Here is a 19,164-nt window from a genome sequence, read left to right on the forward strand (position 1 = left end):
CCTCTGGTCAGCTTGCCGATTTTATTTATTGTATTTGAACACGTTTACTACATTTGGTATTTTGTATTGAAGAATTTGAATAATGGACAAAATATTTCAAATAAAAGCTGTCAACACTAAAGAGTGCAAACGAAAATTTACCCATTTTTGCAGGAGTTTTTTGTCTCCTTTGGAGTTCAGTTTCGTCGCGTGTGCACGTGCGGTTACCTTGAACTTGATGGCCATGCGCGTGCACGCGGGGCCCTGTGGCTTTGAGCAGTCATGTGACCGCGAGAGGACGCAATGGTGCAGTGGGACGCGCAAGCAGCGCACCGCGCATGCGCCGCCACTTGACTTTTACGCACGGGTCGCTTTCTTCCTTGTTTTTGTTGTTGTTGTTTGTCTCTTCGCAAACCTTCTCATCGCGTTCAACCGAAATGACGGTCAACAGTCTCCAATTCAATTAGGACAAGGCCGGCCCACTTTTTGGTGCCCCCTCCCCATCCATGCATGCTGGGACCCTCCTTAAGTTGCGTCGCGCCGCAGCTGTCTGCTGCACTGAGCCGCCTGGCGCCATCCGGAAAGAATGCCTTCAGTGTAGGAGAGAGAGAGAGAGAGAGAGAGCGAGCGAGAGAGAGAGAGAGAGAGAGAGCGAGTGAGAGAGAGAGAGAGAGAGAGAGAGAGAGAGGGGGAGGGAGGCAGGCAGGCCCGAGTGGGTGCAACACGCCGCTTGGGTGCGTTCCGGTCACTCTTACGCACGCGAACCTGTTGAGTGCACGTCACCTCGTCACCTCTTCATTCGTCTCGAAACTAACAACAAGAAGACTCAAATAATAATCATCTTCATCATAATAAAAAAAAAGAAAAAGAACGAAAAAGAGCAACAAGAGACTGGCTCTAGTTTTCGGCCAAGTTGAGGATCTTCTCGTGCGCCTTCTCCATGTTGGACTTATCGCCTCCTTCCGTTCGTGTCACGCGGGACGGGCCGCGCGTTAACCGCCTCTGTCTATGTGCGCAGGTGGGACCGTTGTGGATTTAACCTGACGCGGGAGGCGAGAGAAAGCAGGATTTTCTTTTCTTTCGTTTTTTCGCTTGCTGCTGTCATTTAACCAAGGCGAAGAAGGAGGCGAAGAGGAGGAGGAGGAGGAGGAGGAGGCGCCGCCGCCGCCATGGAAGTAAGCGCGGAGCAGCCCCGCTGGATGAGCCACCCGCACCCGGCCGTGCTGAACGAGCAGCATCCCGCCTCGCACCACCCGGGCCTCGGCCACTCCTACATGGACCCGGCGCAGTACCCGCTGGCCGACGATGTGGATGTACTCTTTAATATCGACGCCCAGGGCAATCACGTCTCGCCCTACTACGGCAACTCGGTGCGGGCCGTGCAGAGGTACCCGCCGCCCCCGCACAGTGAGTACACACACACGCACGCACGTACGCACGCACTCACACAGCGGCAAAAACGTCGAGAAAAGGGCGAACAAAATGCGCTTGTGACGGCGCCCATCGTGTTTTGCGGCTTGGCAAAAAAAAAGTGAAAGTTGCTCTCGATTATAATCAGAACTGCGTTGGCGAATTTGCACTTCTATCTGCATTAACGCACTTTAAATAATATGGAAACAGTTATTTTTATGTTGAGCGTGGAATTTTTTTTTTCAGAAGTCACGATAGTGTGCATTTATTTTCGTCTCCAATTAGATTTATGTCAATCTGGTGAGAAATGTACACTTTAAAAAATGTTTTAAGGACGACAAAGGAGGCGCTTGTGATTCATAAAGTGCAAAATGTCATTTCCCGGAATATTGGAAACGTTGACAAGGTTTGAAAACAAAAAAAAAACAATACAAACAAAAGACTGAATCGTCTGAAAAGTTTTTCGTGGAATTTTGCTCAATTGAAATCTTTAACTTGCGCGGCCGACACAAAAGCTTTTTGCTCACTTGAAGATGAAATGAGCGATTTAAAAAAAATACCCCCCCCCTAAATAAAGCAAAATTTCGTGTTTAATTCTATATGTCAATGGAATTGGCGACATGATTGTTTTCCAAAAAACAAAGAATTTCTCTCATATTGTGTCCTTCGATGACATTTTTTTTGCCGAGCGTAAATTGTCCCATCGCTGACGACAAATGATGTGAACGTTTGCGAATTGTATTGTGTCCTTTTTTGCACGCAGGCAGTCAGGTGTGCCGACCTTCGCTGCTGCACGGCTCGCTGCCGTGGCTGGAGGCGGCGGGCGGAAAAGGCATCGGCGCGCACCACGGCGCGTCCCCGTGGAACCTGAGCCCGTTCCCCAAGAACCCGCTGCACCACCACCACCACCACGGCTCCCCGGCCGGCCTGTCCGTCTACCCGCCGGCCTCGTCGTCGTCGTCGTCGTCGTCGTCGCTGTCCGGGGGCCACTCCAGCCCGCACTTGTTCACCTTCCCGCCCACCCCGCCCAAGGACGTGTCCCCGGACCCGGGCATGTCCACGCCGGGCTCCGGCGGCGGCCCCCGTCTGGAGGACAAAGAATGCGTCAAGTACCAGGTGACGCTGGCCGACAGCATGAAACTGGAGACGGCGCACGGGCGCGGGGTGGCGGCGGCGCTGGGGCCGGGCCCCCCCGGCGCCTCGGCTGCGGCGGCGGCGGCGGCGGCGGCGGCGGCCCACCACCCCATCGCCACTTACCCACCCTATGTCCCCGATTACGGGCCAGGCCTCTTCCCACCAAGTAGCCTGATAGGTGGGTCCTCTTCTAGTTATGGTTCCAAAACAAGACCAAAAACAAGGTCGTGTTCAGGTAGGCCTCACATTCCCTCGCTTCTCACTCTTGCTGCATCACACACTTCATTTGCAAAAAAAAACACATCACAATTGCACATTCGCTTGCCTTGAAAAAGGAACCACGTCATCACTTAAGCAGATAGGCGTTGCATTAATTTTATTTTGGTAATGAGATTAAAATCTGGTGGATTAGTCGATGCATATCATCGGGATTATTATTAATGGGGGATCATGTGCATTTAAAGATGTCATCCTCCTCCTCGTAATAACACTTTTTGTTCCAATGTGGGAAAAACGCGCAAATTCAACGTTTATTCTATTGCAGAGGACAGTAGAAAAAAAAATATGTCGTGCTATATTGAAAAAGATGAAGTGCGCTGCACGTCACGTGCACACGCTTGGAGCAAAATCAAACCAACGCACAATATTAGCAACAGCATTTTCTAAATGGACTTTTTATGAATGTTGATGAAGACATTTTAGTGTTTTTTTTAATAAGAGAATGTGATTCCATTTCTCCAAAATATGACTACTGTGGAAAATAGTTGTCCACGTGCAGATTTTGTTTCACTGACGCCATGTTGCATTTCGTGGCCAAGTCACGACGCTTTTCATGCAAATGTTGCATGTCCTCTTTGCCTATTTTTTTAAATCTCAATTGTGCCTTTTTGCACGTGCGCGGGCTTCAACTGACCCGTGGCGTGTGTTTGTGTCTTTTTTTGCTGTGTGTGTGTGCGTGTGTGTGCGTGCGCGTCCCCCCTGGCGCACGCAGAGGGCCGGGAGTGCGTGAACTGCGGCGCCACGTCGACCCCGTTGTGGCGGCGGGACGGTACGGGCCACTATCTGTGTAACGCCTGCGGCCTGTACCACAAGATGAACGGCCAGAACAGGCCCCTCATCAAGCCCAAGCGGCGGCTGGTACGTGCACGCGCCACGCTGGCCCCTCTTGATGACATGTGCGTCTCTCTCTCTCTCTCTGTGTGTTTCCCTCTCCAGGAAGAAGTAGGCCTATTAGCTGCAGGAAATTGACTCGACAAGTGCAGGTCTCTGCTTTCAGATCCTAAAAAAAAAAAAAAAAAAAAAAAAAAAAAAAAAAAAAAGCTGCACTGTGTATTCTTATTATCGTTTTGATTTGGGAAGACAAAAAAAACAAACTAAAACCAAGATGGCGTTGCTACTGTCATGTCGTAGGTTGTTATTGATCTTGTCGTGCAGCCCTGCATTCAAATCGGATGATTGGCATTAGGGGTGTCCAAACTTTTGCAGCGAGATGGAAGCAAGCAGTCAATTAAGCAAGCCAATCAGTTCTGTCACGATTATACAGTGCAAAAAATAAAATAAAATATCCATGATTAGATTGAATATTAAGCAGCAACAAATCAATAAAATAAAGCCCAGTATAATCGGAAGAGTGCAGGTCAATGAATAAATTAATAAATAATTGTAAAAAGCTACGTCCAATGTCAAAAATGTCAAGTGCAACACAATTCAAGTTGTGCCAATCTTTTATTGCCATTTTGACTCTTGCTTTTGGGCCAAAAAACAACGAGAGGTTTCCCATCAAAGAAACAGAAAATCTCTCACATAAAAAAGCAAGAAGAATCAAATTATCAAAAATTCCAAACATTCAAATTCCGACTTTCAATCAAGCGTTATTGTCATTTGTTTGCAGAAAGAAAAAAGAAAAGAAGAAAAGAAAGTTAAGATCAGTCACGCATCCAGAAAAAAAAAAATTTAAATCACCTCAAGTGCCGCTAAATTCAAGTGAGCAGGGCCAGGGTGATTTTCGCTCAAATTAATCTCGCGAGCAATTATATTATTTCTTGTTTGTCACGGCTTGCTCCTTCGCAGAGAATGTGTCCCCCTCTCCCTGACAACTGATTACTTAATAAAATAATTATATGTATGTATATATATATATATATATATATATATATATATATATAAAGCTCTAATTTACAATAAAGGGATCATTTGGGGTGTCCTACAGCCCTCTATCCAACGACAATAGATCTGCCCCTGCACTGAACAATTGTCATCTGTCTATTGGAATTAAAATTTTGATTGTCATCGTGCAGCGCCAAACAAAAGTAGCAAATCTTGAATGTGACTTGTTCACAAATGAAGTCCAGCCAAACGGTTTTGTTCCACTGAGAGAAATTCGGATCGTATTTTTTCAATCGTTTCTTAAACTGCCTAGAAAAAAAACATTTCACCCCCCCACTGTCCCTAATTTGTCGTTCATACCACCTTACATTTTTTAAATACAGCATTTTTAAACATAGTTTTGATTCTAAGCCATGTGCTGCTAAAATGACATGTTGGGCTGCAGATGGCCCCGAGTCGTCGTTTGGACACCCCTGATTTGAGCTTCTTTTGACACACTCTTTTAAAAGCAAAATCTATATATGTACATTAGGAGGCTTTTGTAGCGCCTAAAAGCAGGAAAAGTGTGCAGGATGTGAGATAAGAGTTCAAGCCAGAGCTGCTGCGCTTGTTCTCGCAGGATTTTTCTGCTTTAAAGAAACGGAAAAAGGAAAAAAAAAAAAGAAAAAGGAAAAAGTGGGCTCGTCATATTTGGATGCAAGCAAGACTAACTAGTACGCATCTCTTGCGTCTAATTGCAAAGATCATCAACGTCACAGCAGCGTGGCCTTTGCGCTCGCCTGGCGATTGAGGATTTTTTTTAATGTTTTTGTTTTTTTTTTTTGGTGGGGGATTAGAACGTCAATGTCAAGCAGCTAAATCCAGCAGTGGAAGCTCCGCTGCAGCCCCCCGGAGCGAACGAACACACACACACACACACTCACGTGCCTTTAATTAGTGCACTTCACCAAAAATAATCACTCGCATCCAAATGTGAAGCCCGTTTTTTTTTCTTTCTTTTTTCATTTAATCAGATTGAATGGCTGCAGCGTGTCAAGGCTGCGCTTTTATCTCGGCTTTTAGGAAATGTTTCTCCTGCACTTGTGCTATTTTTAGCCCCCCCAGCCATGCTGCGCGCCTCCATTTGCTCCTTTTGCTTTTTCTCCCTCCTCATGACCCCCCCCCCGCCCCCCCCTTGTTTTAGTTTCAAACGTTGGGGAAACTGTCACCTTTTCCACTTATAGTCGTACAAAATTGCGTTGATCTTGATGCGCACACTTATCGTGGCCTGTTTCTCTCTGTGTTTGTGTGCGTGTGTGTGTTTTATTGCGCCTGCTTGCGTGCGTGCGTGCAGTCGGCTGCCAGGCGCGCGGGCACGTCGTGCGCCAACTGCCAGACCACCACCACCACGCTGTGGAGGCGGAACGCCAACGGCGACCCCGTGTGCAACGCCTGCGGACTCTATTTCAAGCTGCACAATGTAAGTTCACTTAAAACAACGAAGCACGCGCACGCACATGCATTGGCACGCAAAAAAAAAATGTACAAAGTTCACCAAAGTAAATTTCAATGGGCGAGGTGCTTGCTTTGTTGTTGGCAATATTTGGAAAGACAGTCCATAATTGGGGTATTGTGGAAATATATATATATAATATCAAATGAAGGTTGTGTACATTAACCGAAAATAACAAAAGACACAGCAGAAGTAGAGGAAAGCGAGAGAGAAAGAAAGCATGTGGGAAATCTCCCAATTTTTCAACGGAGGAGGCAATAGGATTGTGAGGCGAGAGTCTAAAAATTGTGGATTGGAACTAACACAAAAATTGCACTGGAAGTTTGCAGAATAAAACAAAAACACTGGAGACAAAAATATACAAAAACAACCACAGCTATTAAAAAAAAACCTGCAGATCGATTTTTAAATTGGAAGTTGAGAAAACAAAACATGAACTTTGAGAATATAGCCGGCATTTATAAGACTTAATATTGCTGTCAAAAAATCATATATATATAAAAAAAAAATCACATTTGAAATGATTGAGAAAAAAATACAAAAGTCAAATTGCACTTTCATTTTTCACCCAGGAATGTTTGTCTTATTATTCAACTTAGTCAATATCAATGGACAGCAGAATGTCACAAAAATAAATCATGCACATGAGTCACCTTTCTGTAGCCCCCCCCCCTGCCCCCCACCCTCATCATTGTTTTCTCCTCACGTCCCCGAGCGCTAATTGTCCCCGCAGAGCCTTACCTGATAAAGAGAATTAATGATTTTATTGGCAGTCGCTGTGAATCCGAGCGCTTGTGAATATTAAAGAAGTTGCTTAATTAAAATCCCATTATTATTATTTTTTTTCCGTCTGACCACCGTTTTATTCCCTCGTCATTTTTGCACATCCCCAAAGACTGAAAGCACCCTGGAGAGTCCAGGCCACAAAAAGCTGTCGATTTCCACCAAGTTGGAAAAGTGGGAATAATAATGACAACAATGATGATGATGATGATGGAGAATATTCCGTGAAGCTGACCTTCCTGTCGCATGGGCAACGTCAACATAAATGTGTCACTTGTGACATGGCGTCAAGTGGCGACCGCTCCCTGACAAAGAAGGGTGACCAGTCTATCATTTGTCAATCCATTACGACCCCTGACATGGACTGGCCACCACTTCATGATCCGTCTGGATGTGCCCTGACTTTGACTGGCGACCAGTTAGTCTTCATGTGCATTGTGATTGGCTGGCGACCAGTCGAGGGTTTACACTGCCTTTCGCACAAAATCAGCGGAGACAAACTCCGTCTCATCCGTAACCTGAATGAGGAAAACAAAAAAAATGTATGATTCCCCCGTTGAATTAATATGGAGGAAATTTTCCCCCAAATTTGGTGGTGCAAATCACCAAACTGAGAAGTTTGGATGGCTTTTCCTTCTCGTTGAAAAGTAAACTGGGTCAGCCATCAAAGAGCGGTCGTACGACCGGTCCACCTGGCAAGCAGAGAAAAATCACTCAATCCTGAGTCATGTGAAACCACATCAGTGTTGGTTTGGGGTGGAGGTGGGATGTTTTAGGTGGGGGGGGGGGGGGCGGTAATCACGGCGACCGCTGCGCTTTTGGAGTCAGCAAAAAAAAAAAAAAAATGTTTCTGACGGCCTGCGCCAGAGCCAGAGAGAAATCCCTGCTCCCATTTCCCTGGGAAGAAGAAACGCTTGGAAAAGATCAGGGAGCCAGTCGGCCTCATCCACAGCCCCCGCTGAATGCCCCCCCCCCCCCTCGTAATCCTGCCCACAGCCGAAATTCCATCATCTCGCTTCTTGCCGGCTAAACTGCAGAATGGCAGCCGGGACGAGACCGCCACACGGTCGAGGAGGACTTGGCCCGTGGTGGTGGCTGCCAGAATGCGTCCCGCCTCCCCTCCCCCACATCGCTCGCCTCTTTCCTCCTGGCACGAACAGACACTCCAATGGAAATCGCAAAATATACTCCAAAGGAATCGCTCCAAGGAAATCCATCTGAGCATTTTCTCGATATTCTTGATGTCCAGCGTCACAAACTAGGACACGTTTTATCCTCCCAAAACAATTCAGCGGTCTTTTTAGTATTTTTTTCCCTCCACTGCTCGTGCCACGACTACAAAGGGTGTGTGTTGCGTTCCGGGGGGCTTTTAAGGTTTGGGGCTTCGGTATGCATAGCGCTTACTTTTTGTCTCCTTCCGGTCAAGAGAAAAAAAGAATTGTGCTGAACGCACGTGCATCCAAAAGACGCAGACGCGACTTGAATGCAGATCGGGGTGGCCGAACGTTGGCCGCCTTCATACTAACCTGCCCTCTTTTGTGTCGTCCCTGTGGAGAGCAGATCAACCGACCTCTGACCATGAAGAAGGAAGGCATCCAGACGCGCAACCGCAAAATGTCCAGCAAGTCCAAGAAGAGCAAAAAGTCCCTGCAGGACGGCGGCATGGACGACTTCTCCAAGAGCCTGATGGACAAGAGCAGCTCGTTCAGCCCGGCCGCCCTCTCCCGCCACATGTCCTCCTTCCCGCCCTTCTCGCACTCCGGCCACATGCTCAGCACCCCCACACCCATGCACCCCTCGTTCGCGCCGCACCACCCGTCCAGCATGGTGACGGCCATGGGCTAGACGCCGACCTTTCGGCTGAATGCCTGGCGGCAACTGGACGCTTCCTGGTTGTTGAAAACTGGTCGCCTTCAAGCCAAAAGGTTTCTTCATTTGGAAACTTGAGCTGTGGAGTCAGGGAGAAGGTTTTCGCCCCGAGAGGTAACGTTGAAAGTCCCGAGAGTAGGTTTTGTTCCTGGGAGAAGGTACTAGTCCTGAGTCGGGGAACTTGGTTTCATTCCTGAGAGAACGTATTGGCGCTTAGATAAGGTCCCGTTGCCAAGATTTGAGTTTACGCCTCAGAGAAGGTACTCGTTCCAACAGAACCAAGATTTAGTCCTGAGAGAGGCTGTTTGTTGTAAGTCCGCGGAGGGTATCTCTGTCCAAAATGTGTCCGTCGCTGCCGTAACAAATTCCAAATGAAGAAGCCTTTTGGACCAAAGTGGACACCACTTCAGCACCCAACCAGAATCCAGTCGCTTCCCAAAAACCTTTTGCGGACTACCGTCACTTGGACGACTGAGAAGTTCCACAGAAAACTTCAGTTGATCTTATTTTTATAAAATCAAAGAGGGCAACCGCCTCCAACTGCTCGGACGTTTGATTCCTCCTCGGAAAAGGATCTCCATTTGTGTACAAAAAAACAAACAAACAAAAAAACAACAAACATCCAAAAACCTCACCGAAACTTCCTGGCTGGTCTTGCACCTGTTTAACAGGACGGTTGTACAAATTGTATGAAATACATCTAACGAGAAAAAAAAATTGACGAAGGGTACGAAAACGCGAGGACGCAGGCCACAAGTCCGTGTAAAGAAAACGTTGACGCCTTTCCTTTTATTTTTGGATGTGCTTTAAGTCTCGGCCTGTTGGTTTGTGTTGACACACACACACGCACATACACCCCCATGCACGCACACACCTGACAGATGATGATATGCATTGTGAAAAGAAGTTCCTGTATTTGTTATTTGTATGTAAAAAAAAAAAAAAAAATCAGAGTACCAAAAATACGAAAGAAACAAAGATGTAGAATTATTTCTTTATGTTATGCAGACTGAATGGTTGTAAAAATTGAATAATAATAATCACTCGTGTAAAATATGGCTGCTTTTCTTGGTGTTTTTCGTTTGGTAAACCTGACCCGACCGAGTTGCCCCCCTCCCTCCTTCCCTTGTTTCAAAATAATAAAACTAGTTTAATCTCTGTTGACATGTTAGCGTTGTGATCCCGAGCCGTCCTTTTTTTGCGTGACAGGAAAAACCTCCACGGGAAGTGCGCATGTAAACACTCGCAAATCAAACAACGAGAGAGGACCATGGCATGTTTCGCCCTCCTCCCTGTTGGAGTCGCCCCCCCCAGCATTTTCTTTACTGCTTATCGGATCATGAGTGCGCTAGAGCGTACCGCGGTGGGCTTTGGGCGCACCCTGGACTGGTCGCCATCGCTCACAGAGCGCAGAGAGAGGAATTAAGGAAGTAAGGCGCCCGCCTTGGCTCAGCTAGTCGGCGTCATTTGTTCGGGAGCCGCGTGACCAATGCGGAGATCTGCTGCTGTTTTTAGTAGCGAGGTCAAGGGGAGGATGGGAATGGCAAAGGCGATTGTGTGTGTGCGCGTGTAGAGAGGGATTGAAGGGGAGATTTGCCCCACGCTGGGACCCCGTGGCCTCCATCTGACCCTGCCTGGCGCTTCAACTCCGTTTTTTGGGTCGTCCCACCTGGGTTTTCTCTGGTGAATATGACGCCACGTTTGGGTCAACCCAGAGACAAGGGGTCTCGTCCTAAAAGCTTTTAGTCTAGACCAAAGATTTTATTCTGGAGAGCTGGTTCAAGTCAAAAGGGAGAAGGTTTTAGTCTTGATAAATTTAAGTCCTGATGGACGCTTGTAGTTCTGACAGGTGTTAAACCCCAGTGAAATCCAAGAGGTTCTAATCTTGGGAGTAGGTAGTCCGAAGGGAAGGTTTTTGTCCAAAGAGAATGTACGAGTCTCAAGAGGAGGCTGTCGTCCAGCGAGGCTTTACTTCTGAAAAAAGGTTCTGGTCCTGAGAGAAGGTTCTGGTTCAAAGAAAAAGATTGAGTCCAGGAAATGAGTTCCAGTTTGCAAAGTGGTTTCGTCAGAGTCGGTCTTGCTACCCAGAGGAGAGTCTGGACCTCAGATGTCTAAATCACTCAGTTCAGGAATAGGTTTTAGTCCTGTGAGGATGTGAAGTTTTTAAAATCCAAAGAAGGTTCTTGCCCTGTGAAACGGTTCTTTTCCCAAGGGAAGGTTCCAGCCCCCCCGTCAGGAGACCATCGCCTCGGTCTGACCCAAACCGTCTCAAAGTCGTCAACTTTGTGTGATCCCCGTCGCTTTCTTGTTTTTCTTCCCTTGCCGTTCACATGTCTTCCTCTTACGTTCAAGTGAGGACAGATTTGTAGGCGTGGCGTCTGACGTTGGGGAATATCTGTCTTCACTCAGGGTCACGAGGAGTTGAAGGATGGGTGAAATGCCTCACGTCGAATCTGAATGCAGGACAGTGAAGCCGCACGATTCCAGGCCATTCGCGACCGAGCCCAAACAACATTTGTCAAAATACACTAAGAATAAAATACATTCATATCGCCCCCCCCCCAAGAAAGAGATTATACTGAAGGCCAAAAATGAAATGAGGACACAAATTGAAGACGTCCACGAGGACATGCGGGTGCTTGCAATCAAGAACACTCGGACGTGGTGACGTTAAGATACAATACACATACACACGAGGAGTAGACGAGTGCACCCCCCCCCCACACACACACACACACACCAGGACACAAATGCACTTGGACACAAGTCCACCAGTTCAGTTGCGGCGCTTTGCCGTGATTTGTGAAAAACATTTGCGAGCTAAACTGCGCACAAAGCGCATGACGATGATTTCAAGTGACACACGATGGTGGAGATTAAAGATAATTCGCGGGATTACATTTGTTTGGTTTTTTTTCATCTTGGTTTGGGAAAAGACCTCTAGGCTGAAGCACTGCGGCATTGTGGGAGTTCCCTCGCTTGTTCGGGAGGCTCGTAAAGGAAAAAAAAAAAAAAGATGCAGCAATGTGTGGCGTAGCATTGTCTCAGTAACAATCGTAAATGTCAACCGTAATCTGCCGCCACAACATGGAAGATAAAAGATAATTATCTCTTTTAGCGACGTGCCCCCGAGGCTTCTTGGACGGCCTCGCCGCTGACGAGCCTAAACCCTCCTAAACACGCACGCACGCTTGGCGTGTTCATGAAAATCAAGCATTTGATGCGAAAACAAGATTTAAGATGGAAAGTACGTCGCTCGCAGGGGCTTTACAAGAAAGGAGGCTCGCATAATATCTGCTAGCCAGACCGCCACGTCGCTATTTAAATGGAAATCCGATATCAAATATCCTTCGTCGAAAAAAAAGAGGCATTGAACGCATCCTTGTCGAGCGCCGCGAAAGCAGCACACTTCAACTCGCCCCAAAAAACTGTTCTAAAGTACCCAAAAAACAAAGGTCAAAAGTCAAAGTTGATTTGCATACCATCAAGTTCGTTAACGTTCGGTGAGTTGCCAAATAATATTCATCCGTTCAAAAGGCGCCGTTGGCGTACAACGTGGCTTTCAAAATAACAAAACCAAAGTCACAAAGTGCAATCATGGTCAAAAAAAGCAGACGGCAGATCAAATTTATTTTGAAGCAAGCGACCATTTGCATTGGGCCTGTCGGCAAATGACTTGGAAAAGACAAAGAAAGGGAAACGTTTCAAATCAAGTTTTAACAGCGGACCGTGACATCTTCTCAAATGACTCCAATCATAAAATGTGACAATTTGTTGACATGAGAAGCTGGTTGATGAATTGTGCGCTTCATGTTGTGCTTTGCTGTGGTGTCGTCTGATTGGCTGCCGCGTCGTCAAGCCCGAGGCCTCAACTGCAGCTCACCTGTGCCGCCCTCCAAACATTTGCATGGCCGCAACTGTCGCCGATGTTGCTTTTCTTTCTTGCGCTCTTTTTTTTTTTTTTGATGTAAGAGCGCAGCAATTAGCCGACACGTGTGGCCACCTGCCGAGCGGTGCCGTAAATCCTCGGCCCGATTGAACGCCGACAGGTGCCGCTCGCTTGGATGACAACTTTTTGGCAGCGGCAGATATCCAAAGTATAGACGACTCCGCTTTGAAAAGCCAAACCGGGCTCCGACTCGCGACATCGGCAGGTCGTGACTCAAAGGCGGCCGGGTTGGGAGGTTCAAATTGCGGCCGTCGACGCTGTAAGTCAACACGGCCGCGCATGATTGCTTTCTGACTTGATCCATTTCATCAGGAATTGGACGTGAGCGCGATCACGCCAGTGAGCCATCACACGAGTGCCGACCACAAAAAAAGGCACACGGGCCCGTCCGTCCGCTGGCCCGCAGTGTTGACACATGCCATGAGTCAATGTGCCGGCGTGGTCCAATGGCGAGCCGGCAGGAAGTGCTCCAAGCACAGTTGTTGAGCTCGGGCGGACACCCAAAAAGTGGCGACACGAAAGCACACATTTCAAGTCGCGGTTTCGTGTTTCAAGGCCCGGCAGACACCCGAAAAACCAGAGGTTGTCTTTCCTTCTCTCCTTCCTTGTTTCCTGGCCCCCTTTCATGCTTCCTTCCTTCATCCTCCCTTTCTCCTTTCCTTCATTGTGCTTCCTTCCATCAATAATTTGATTGAGAAAGTGTTTTGCACGTTTGGCGCTCCCGTTTGCAACCGAAGACTCAAATCATCAGCGCGTGATTAGAAAAGAAATGAACTTTGTGCCGCCGACGCTCGTCGTTCTCGACTCAACTTGCCCGACACGAAATGCGTTGCGACTTGCCGCCGACTCGGGCCGGAGCGCTCGGCTGGGAATGTTGCGGAACCTTCCGATACGCCGAGATGATTTGGCGCAAAAGATGAGAATGAAACGAGAGAAGCAAAGTTGCACGAGTGGGAAGATGAGGAGCATTTTGGTGGCGGGAGGCGGCCCGCCACTTTTATGATAACCGGAACACGTGACCCTTTCTCGCCGGTCGGCCCCCGCCATCCGGCCGCGATCTTGGTACCGTTCTCAGGTTCCTCAACAACACGTTTGTGGCCTGCAGTCTAAAACGATTTCAAGTTGGCGCAAAAGTCCATCGCTTCCAAATGTGCGCAAAGAAAAGAGGAATGTGAGAAATAATTGGCCTTCGCTTATTTTTGGGAGAAAGTGTGTCGTTCGTGGTGCCAGGCAAGCTTCAAGAAAGAATAAACAGAATGTTCCTGCTTCCCCAAAAGAACTTCTGGTCAAATATAAAACGCTCTGATATCATATGTCACAAAAAAAAAGAATATATGCCATCTACAAATATCAGACGGGTCATGTCACGAGGAGAGAGTTGTGTCATTTCAGTTCATTGCAATGCGCAATAATGATTTGCTATGCCGTACATACAAACGCACTTAGCTAACAAATTACATTTGTAAATCACGCTAACGCGCTGTCGCTCCAGCCAAAACATTTGGAAAAGGAATCCTGTGGACAAAATCCAAAGACACACGCACACGCGCACGATTAGACGATTGTCAAATTGCATGTTTGGAGAGTAATGAAGATGTTCCGACGTGTCTGATTGAGCAAAAGTCACACCAAGGAGGAAACGAAACAGCCCAGCGAGCAAGTAGGGAATATGTGAGAGCGTCTTGGCTTTTGTGTTGCAGGTCCTTGCGTCAGCAGGTGAAGCTCAGATGAAGAGCGGGAATGCGGCGCCTGTCAACACTGCAGGCAAACGAGCCGGCGTGTTTACGCGAAGGCCCGCCGGTCGGCAAGCAGGAAGTGCGAGGCGGCGGCGGCGGCGGCGGCAGCAGCAGCAGCAGGTGCCTCGCTCGCTCGCTCCAACGGCGGCGGGCCCTCGATGTGGACAAACTGGTTGGGGGGGGCAAAGGCCAAACATTTGTCTGAAAATTGCAAAAGAGGCAACTGCCTGGGAAAAAGCCGTTGCGCAACATTTTCGCTTAAATTCAGCCGTTAAAGCCGTAAAGAAAATGTATTCTCTTCATAAAAAAAAATCCAGCAAAACTGCTGTTGAGAGCGAAACACTACGTCTTCTGACCAAACCTTTTACACTTTTTGCAGTCCTTCTGTTTAGATATCCACTGTTTCTATTGAAAAAAAACAAAAACATCAAGCCTGGTCCGTTTTTCCAAAATATTGTTGCTAAATTGTCGTGCACTGCTGGAATGACCCTAAAGCCTCCGCTTGGCTTTGTCTTGTCGCCCCAGCGAGGATCAAAAGTCACCAGTGCGGTTGTGTTAGGGGGCGGGGGGGGCTCCATTGTGTTTGCATTGTAACTCACTAGCTCAGTCACTCTCGGCTGCTCGTCCATGTCGGCGCAAAGCGGCTTCCTCCTTGGTGCTCGCTCCTTTTGGCTTCTCGCAAAGTCACGTGAACGCATTTACCAGCTTACACGCCAAACTTGACATTTTGTTTCATTTGTTGGCAAAGAGGACAAATCCAAAAAGTTGTTTGGCAGCAGGAAGTCGTCTTTGTGTAAAGTCAACTCAACTGTTGTTCCCGTTGGGCCAGATGGAGGGGGGGGGGCGTGGGGTAAGGGAGGGGGGCGGCTGGGGGCGGTGTGTCCCGGGGGCAGGTGAGCGAAAGGGCGGTTGAAGATGAAGGCGAGGACTCGGGTGACCAGTTTTACCTGGAAACGCCTGGAGCCGGTCCGGACACGCAGCAGCGAGCGCAGCGGCCCGGGGCGAGGAAAGAGAGGCAAGGCCGCCATCAATCTTCTTCTTCTGCTTCTTCACGTCATCAAGTCGACTCTTCCATCCTGGCCTGGCCTGGCCTCGTCTTCATCACGTCCATCTCCATCATCATTCTCTCTTGTGCTCATCATTAAAGTCACATGAAGTCAAGTTTGCATCTGCCCCAAAAATAAAAGTCTATTTAAACTAGGCAGCAGTAGAAATTAATATTTGTTTTCAAATGTAGGGAGTAAAAATTTAAAAAAAATGCAAATAATGTACAGATGATGAAAAGTAAAATAGAAGAAACATGATTTGCATTCATGTCGTCTTACACATGATCCAAATAAAACATCACGGAAGTCTAAATCAAGTAAGCAACCATGCTCGTTTGAAATGTTTCCCAAAAACTTGTGACAGGTCTCGACTCAAAGGGTGCAATGCAGTGCCTCGCCTATGGGGGCGCTGTTGTTGTTCGCAAAAAACAAGCAAAGAAGAATCTGGACCACTCAGAGTACCGACGGAAGTGTCACCGCCACATTCGTGTGAGTTTTAATTTGCCTTTAAACCTTTTTATCTAACGTTTTGTTTTGGCAGCGTACAAAATGTCACGATCAGCGTGAATGAATGTATAACGTTGAACTGTTTTTTTCACACAAATGATTTGAGTGCTGCGAATCTGAGGTCTCAAATTCGCCATTGTTTTCCTCTTTCATGTTCTCAGCTTGCTGTTTGTTGCCTTGCAAACTTTCGGAGTCCCAGTTGAGAAAAAAAAAAGTGAATTCCGGAGTGCTTAGTCTCCCTTTTGATATCCACATGACCCCATTTTCACTCCTTGTTCAAATTTAAACTTTCTGTGTAATGTTCTGCATATCAACATGTTCCTAAACTGTCCATATTGTGTGTATTATAGTTAGTCATTGTATATTATAATAACTTTGCACAAATTGTTCCAAAATTCCAGTCGGACAATTTGACTTTATTTTACACATGCAATATCTCAACTTTTTGATTTTATTCTTCTTACTGAAATTAAATACAACTTTCTTGGCATTCTTTCTCAATGTTGCTATTTTTTTTCTTTTTTGCTTTTCAATGTGGTTGGTTGGTTGCTTGCTTTCAATCTTTAAAAAAAAAAGTCAGTTTAGTTTAGTGTGAGTTTTACGGCTGCATCAAGCAGAGCGAGTGATGAAGAAAATCTGACAAGAAGCGTCCGTCTATTTCTCCGTCTGCTGAGGCCATAAGTGGGAACGGAGCCTTCTCATCTGGTTTATGCGACTGCCCCCCCATTTAACCAACCACAGAAATGTTGCTTTGTCTCACAGCCAAGTGGTTATACAATATCAGCAAAAGAGTGCAATAAGGTCCACTTTTTTTTGTCCTTTCACTCCAACTAAATATTGTCGGAGGTTTTAATCGACAGAATACATTTTATCAGTTCCACTCAAGCGACATCATCACCATCGTCATCATCACGATGTTGCTGAGCTCAGGTGAGCATATGACTCGTCCGTGGCCTATTGCCCCCCACCCTCCTGCTTAGAACCCCCTCCCACGTGTTTACTAACTCCTGGCAGTGCGTGTGTGAGTGTTGACGGCCGTCCGTGCAACTAAATGGCCACTTTATGACAAGTGCGCTCATAAATCACTCGTGTTGACACGCCACTCACAACTTTGGGAGATTGAATGAAGCGAGTGTGGCGCGGCCAATTTGGAGGCCCCTCGTTGGATTTGCACCTTCACAATGGTGAGAGCAGTAATCCTAGATGTGCACTTGTCAGCTCCCCCTCCCTGGGGGCAGCGTGCGTCTCCCTGTGTGTCTTTGCGCCTTCATTTGTCATAAAACATATTTGCAGCATTGAAATGTGAGTGAGCGCTGAATGGCGACTTCCCTTGGGTGTGTTTTGCCGCCTCACAATGGGCCTGTGTGTACGGCGACTGCTTGTGCTAAAGTGCCCCAAAAAAAATAAATCAAATAATTTATTTATATATATATTTTTTTTTTTTGCAGTGGCGCTTGGGGTTGTTTTGGAGATGATGCATCGTGTTGATGTGCTGCTTGCGAGACCACGTAAGTAAAGTAGATCCTGTCAATTTCTACTTGCATCCCGTTTTTCATTCTCAAATTCCTCTCTCTGCATTATTGATAGTATTATTATTTTTTTTTGCTCGCCGTTCTTGCTGCACATGCATTGTAATTGTTCGTTTATACTTGTTGCGCGTGTTCATTTTAATCTCGACTGCTTTGTTCTGTAAGAAGACACTTTGTTGATATGCGCACGTTGTTTTGTGTCGTTTTGACAAACAATGCTGCTGACTTTTACTGCTTCTGCATACATTCACTTCTGTAGTACACAAAAAAAGCTGAAATATGTTTGTAGAAAAATAACTACAAAAACAGCATTCATCGTCACTCCCTTTTTTTCGGATTACGTTGAATTCTTGAATCCTGATAAGCAAACAACATATTACGGGCCCATTTTGTGGCATGTATTGGCCAAACGTACTACACTCAAGGTGCGCGTCTCGAAATCAGAATTTGCCTGAAAACTGTAAAAAAAAAACAAAACAAACAAAATCAATTCAGGGTCTGAAAGATAAAGCATGATATTGCAGGTGTTCACCATACTTCCTTGACACCAATATGGCAGCATCGCGCGTCTCTTGGAAAGAGCTCCAAAACGCGTTTTCACCACGATCGATTAGCGCTTGGCATGCCGAGAAGTTTCCGCGAAGCGAGTGGCCTCCCACCTCATCTTCGCTTGAGCGCCCCGCTGTGACCGACGGGTCCGAAGCCCCGCGGGGTCGCGGGCCATGAAGGCCGGCGATTGTTGCAAAGCGGAGCGGGGCGACAGCTTCCTCCGGAGCACCTGGCCATCTGGACATTACATCCCCCTGAGCCGTAATGGATGCCCCCACCCCCGACCCCCCCGTAATGGACACCCCGCCCTTGCCCCCAAAATAAAGCCCCTCCTGGGACCTCCGTTTTGGGAGGTAGTGCGACTGGATAATGGCTTTCATTTAAAGCTCCATTGGTGGCGATAGAACCGCGGCGGCTGCGGTGGTGGGCTTTTGGTTGGGACGACTCGGTGGGGGTGGGGGGGGGGGCACAAGTTAGAACCTGATCACTGCGGCTTCCGTTGCGCTTGGCAGTGACAGGTGTAAAGGGGAGTGGTTATTGGCACAGGTGCGCTGGTGTGTGGACGCATGGCTTCACTAGCAACATTTTACACTGAGATTACATCTGAGGGCCAATTCAGTCATTTGAACAGGCGGGGGGGTAGGGGGGGGTTTATTGTAGGTGGGCGGAATGTGTGTGTGTTCCAATACAAGCTAAATTCCTTTGTTCTTTCTGCTGCAGGGCTCCTCGGAACATTAAAACTCTTCTTTAGGGCCTTGATCATGCACTGCAAAGGCGGGTTGTTGTTGTTCTCTGGCCAAAGCAATCCGCATTTCAAAAAAAAAAAAAAAACGGGCGTAAGCAGCAAAATTTGCTTGCTTGCGCCTCCAGGTATTTTTGGGAAAATTCGGCCCCTGAAGCCAGTTTGACTTGGCAACTTGAAACTTGCAAGGTGTGGCTACCATGAATAGACACAAAAAAGTCGGCAGGAGCCATGCCCTAAAACCTGCAGGAGGTCGGCCATTTTGGGTTGAAGCAGACCAATTAGTGGTCATTTCCAGGGATGATTGCCTCCACAGTTTTTTTTTTAAGCCAG

At 47.3% G+C, this 19,164-nt stretch overlaps 2 protein-coding genes across 8 annotated transcripts in view; both read left to right on the plus strand.

Annotated features, from left to right (window-relative positions):
- Window positions 1-361: 361 nt before the first annotated feature.
- Window positions 362-8,891, plus strand: gata3 (GATA binding protein 3). Of its 7 annotated transcripts, none has more exons than XM_088286984.1 (6): window positions 418-1,386; window positions 2,153-2,758; window positions 3,515-3,571; window positions 3,739-3,785; window positions 5,963-6,088; window positions 8,465-8,891. In XM_088286984.1, exons 1-6 carry the CDS (start codon window positions 1,149-1,151, stop codon window positions 8,747-8,749), a joined length of 1,359 nt encoding a protein of 452 aa, XP_088143110.1. In that variant the 5' UTR covers window positions 418-1,148; the 3' UTR covers window positions 8,750-8,891. The 7 variants fall into 7 exon arrangements, with proteins under 7 accessions (XP_088143136.1, XP_088143110.1, XP_088143129.1 ...); XM_088287003.1 differs by having other exon boundaries at window positions 422-1,386; window positions 2,153-2,701; XM_088287010.1 differs by lacking the exon at window positions 3,739-3,785 and having other exon boundaries at window positions 362-1,386; window positions 3,515-3,660; window positions 8,460-8,638.
- Window positions 8,892-17,459: 8,568 nt separating this feature from the next.
- Window positions 17,460-19,164, plus strand: part of LOC148341062 (peroxisomal succinyl-coenzyme A thioesterase-like) — a 74,747-nt gene continuing 73,042 nt past the window's right edge. The window contains exon 1 of the mRNA XM_088287274.1: window positions 17,460-17,519. The gene's annotated coding sequence lies outside the window, so the exon portion shown is untranslated. The remainder of the gene's footprint in view (window positions 17,520-19,164) is intronic.

Source organism: Idiotropiscis lumnitzeri, chromosome 2, assembly GCF_059441095.1.
Source record: "Idiotropiscis lumnitzeri isolate Australia: NSW breed Sydney's pygmy pipehorse chromosome 2, RoL_Ilum_1.0, whole genome shotgun sequence".
NCBI classification, from domain to species: Eukaryota; Metazoa; Chordata; class Actinopteri; order Syngnathiformes; family Syngnathidae; genus Idiotropiscis; species Idiotropiscis lumnitzeri.

What these genes read in the sequence shown, in the direction of transcription:
- gata3 (XM_088286982.1), top strand. Translation starts at nt 1,149, where the DNA reads ATGGAAGTAAGCGCGGAGCAGCCCCGCTGGATGAGCCACCCGCACCCG. An exon ending in GTACCCGCCGCCCCCGCACA is followed by an intron (nt 1,387 to 2,152) that starts GTGAGTACACAC and finishes TTTTGCACGCAG; the next exon opens with GCAGTCAGGTGTGCCGACCT. An exon ending in AAAAACAAGGTCGTGTTCAG is followed by an intron (nt 2,759 to 3,514) that starts GTAGGCCTCACA and finishes TGGCGCACGCAG; the next exon opens with AGGGCCGGGAGTGCGTGAAC.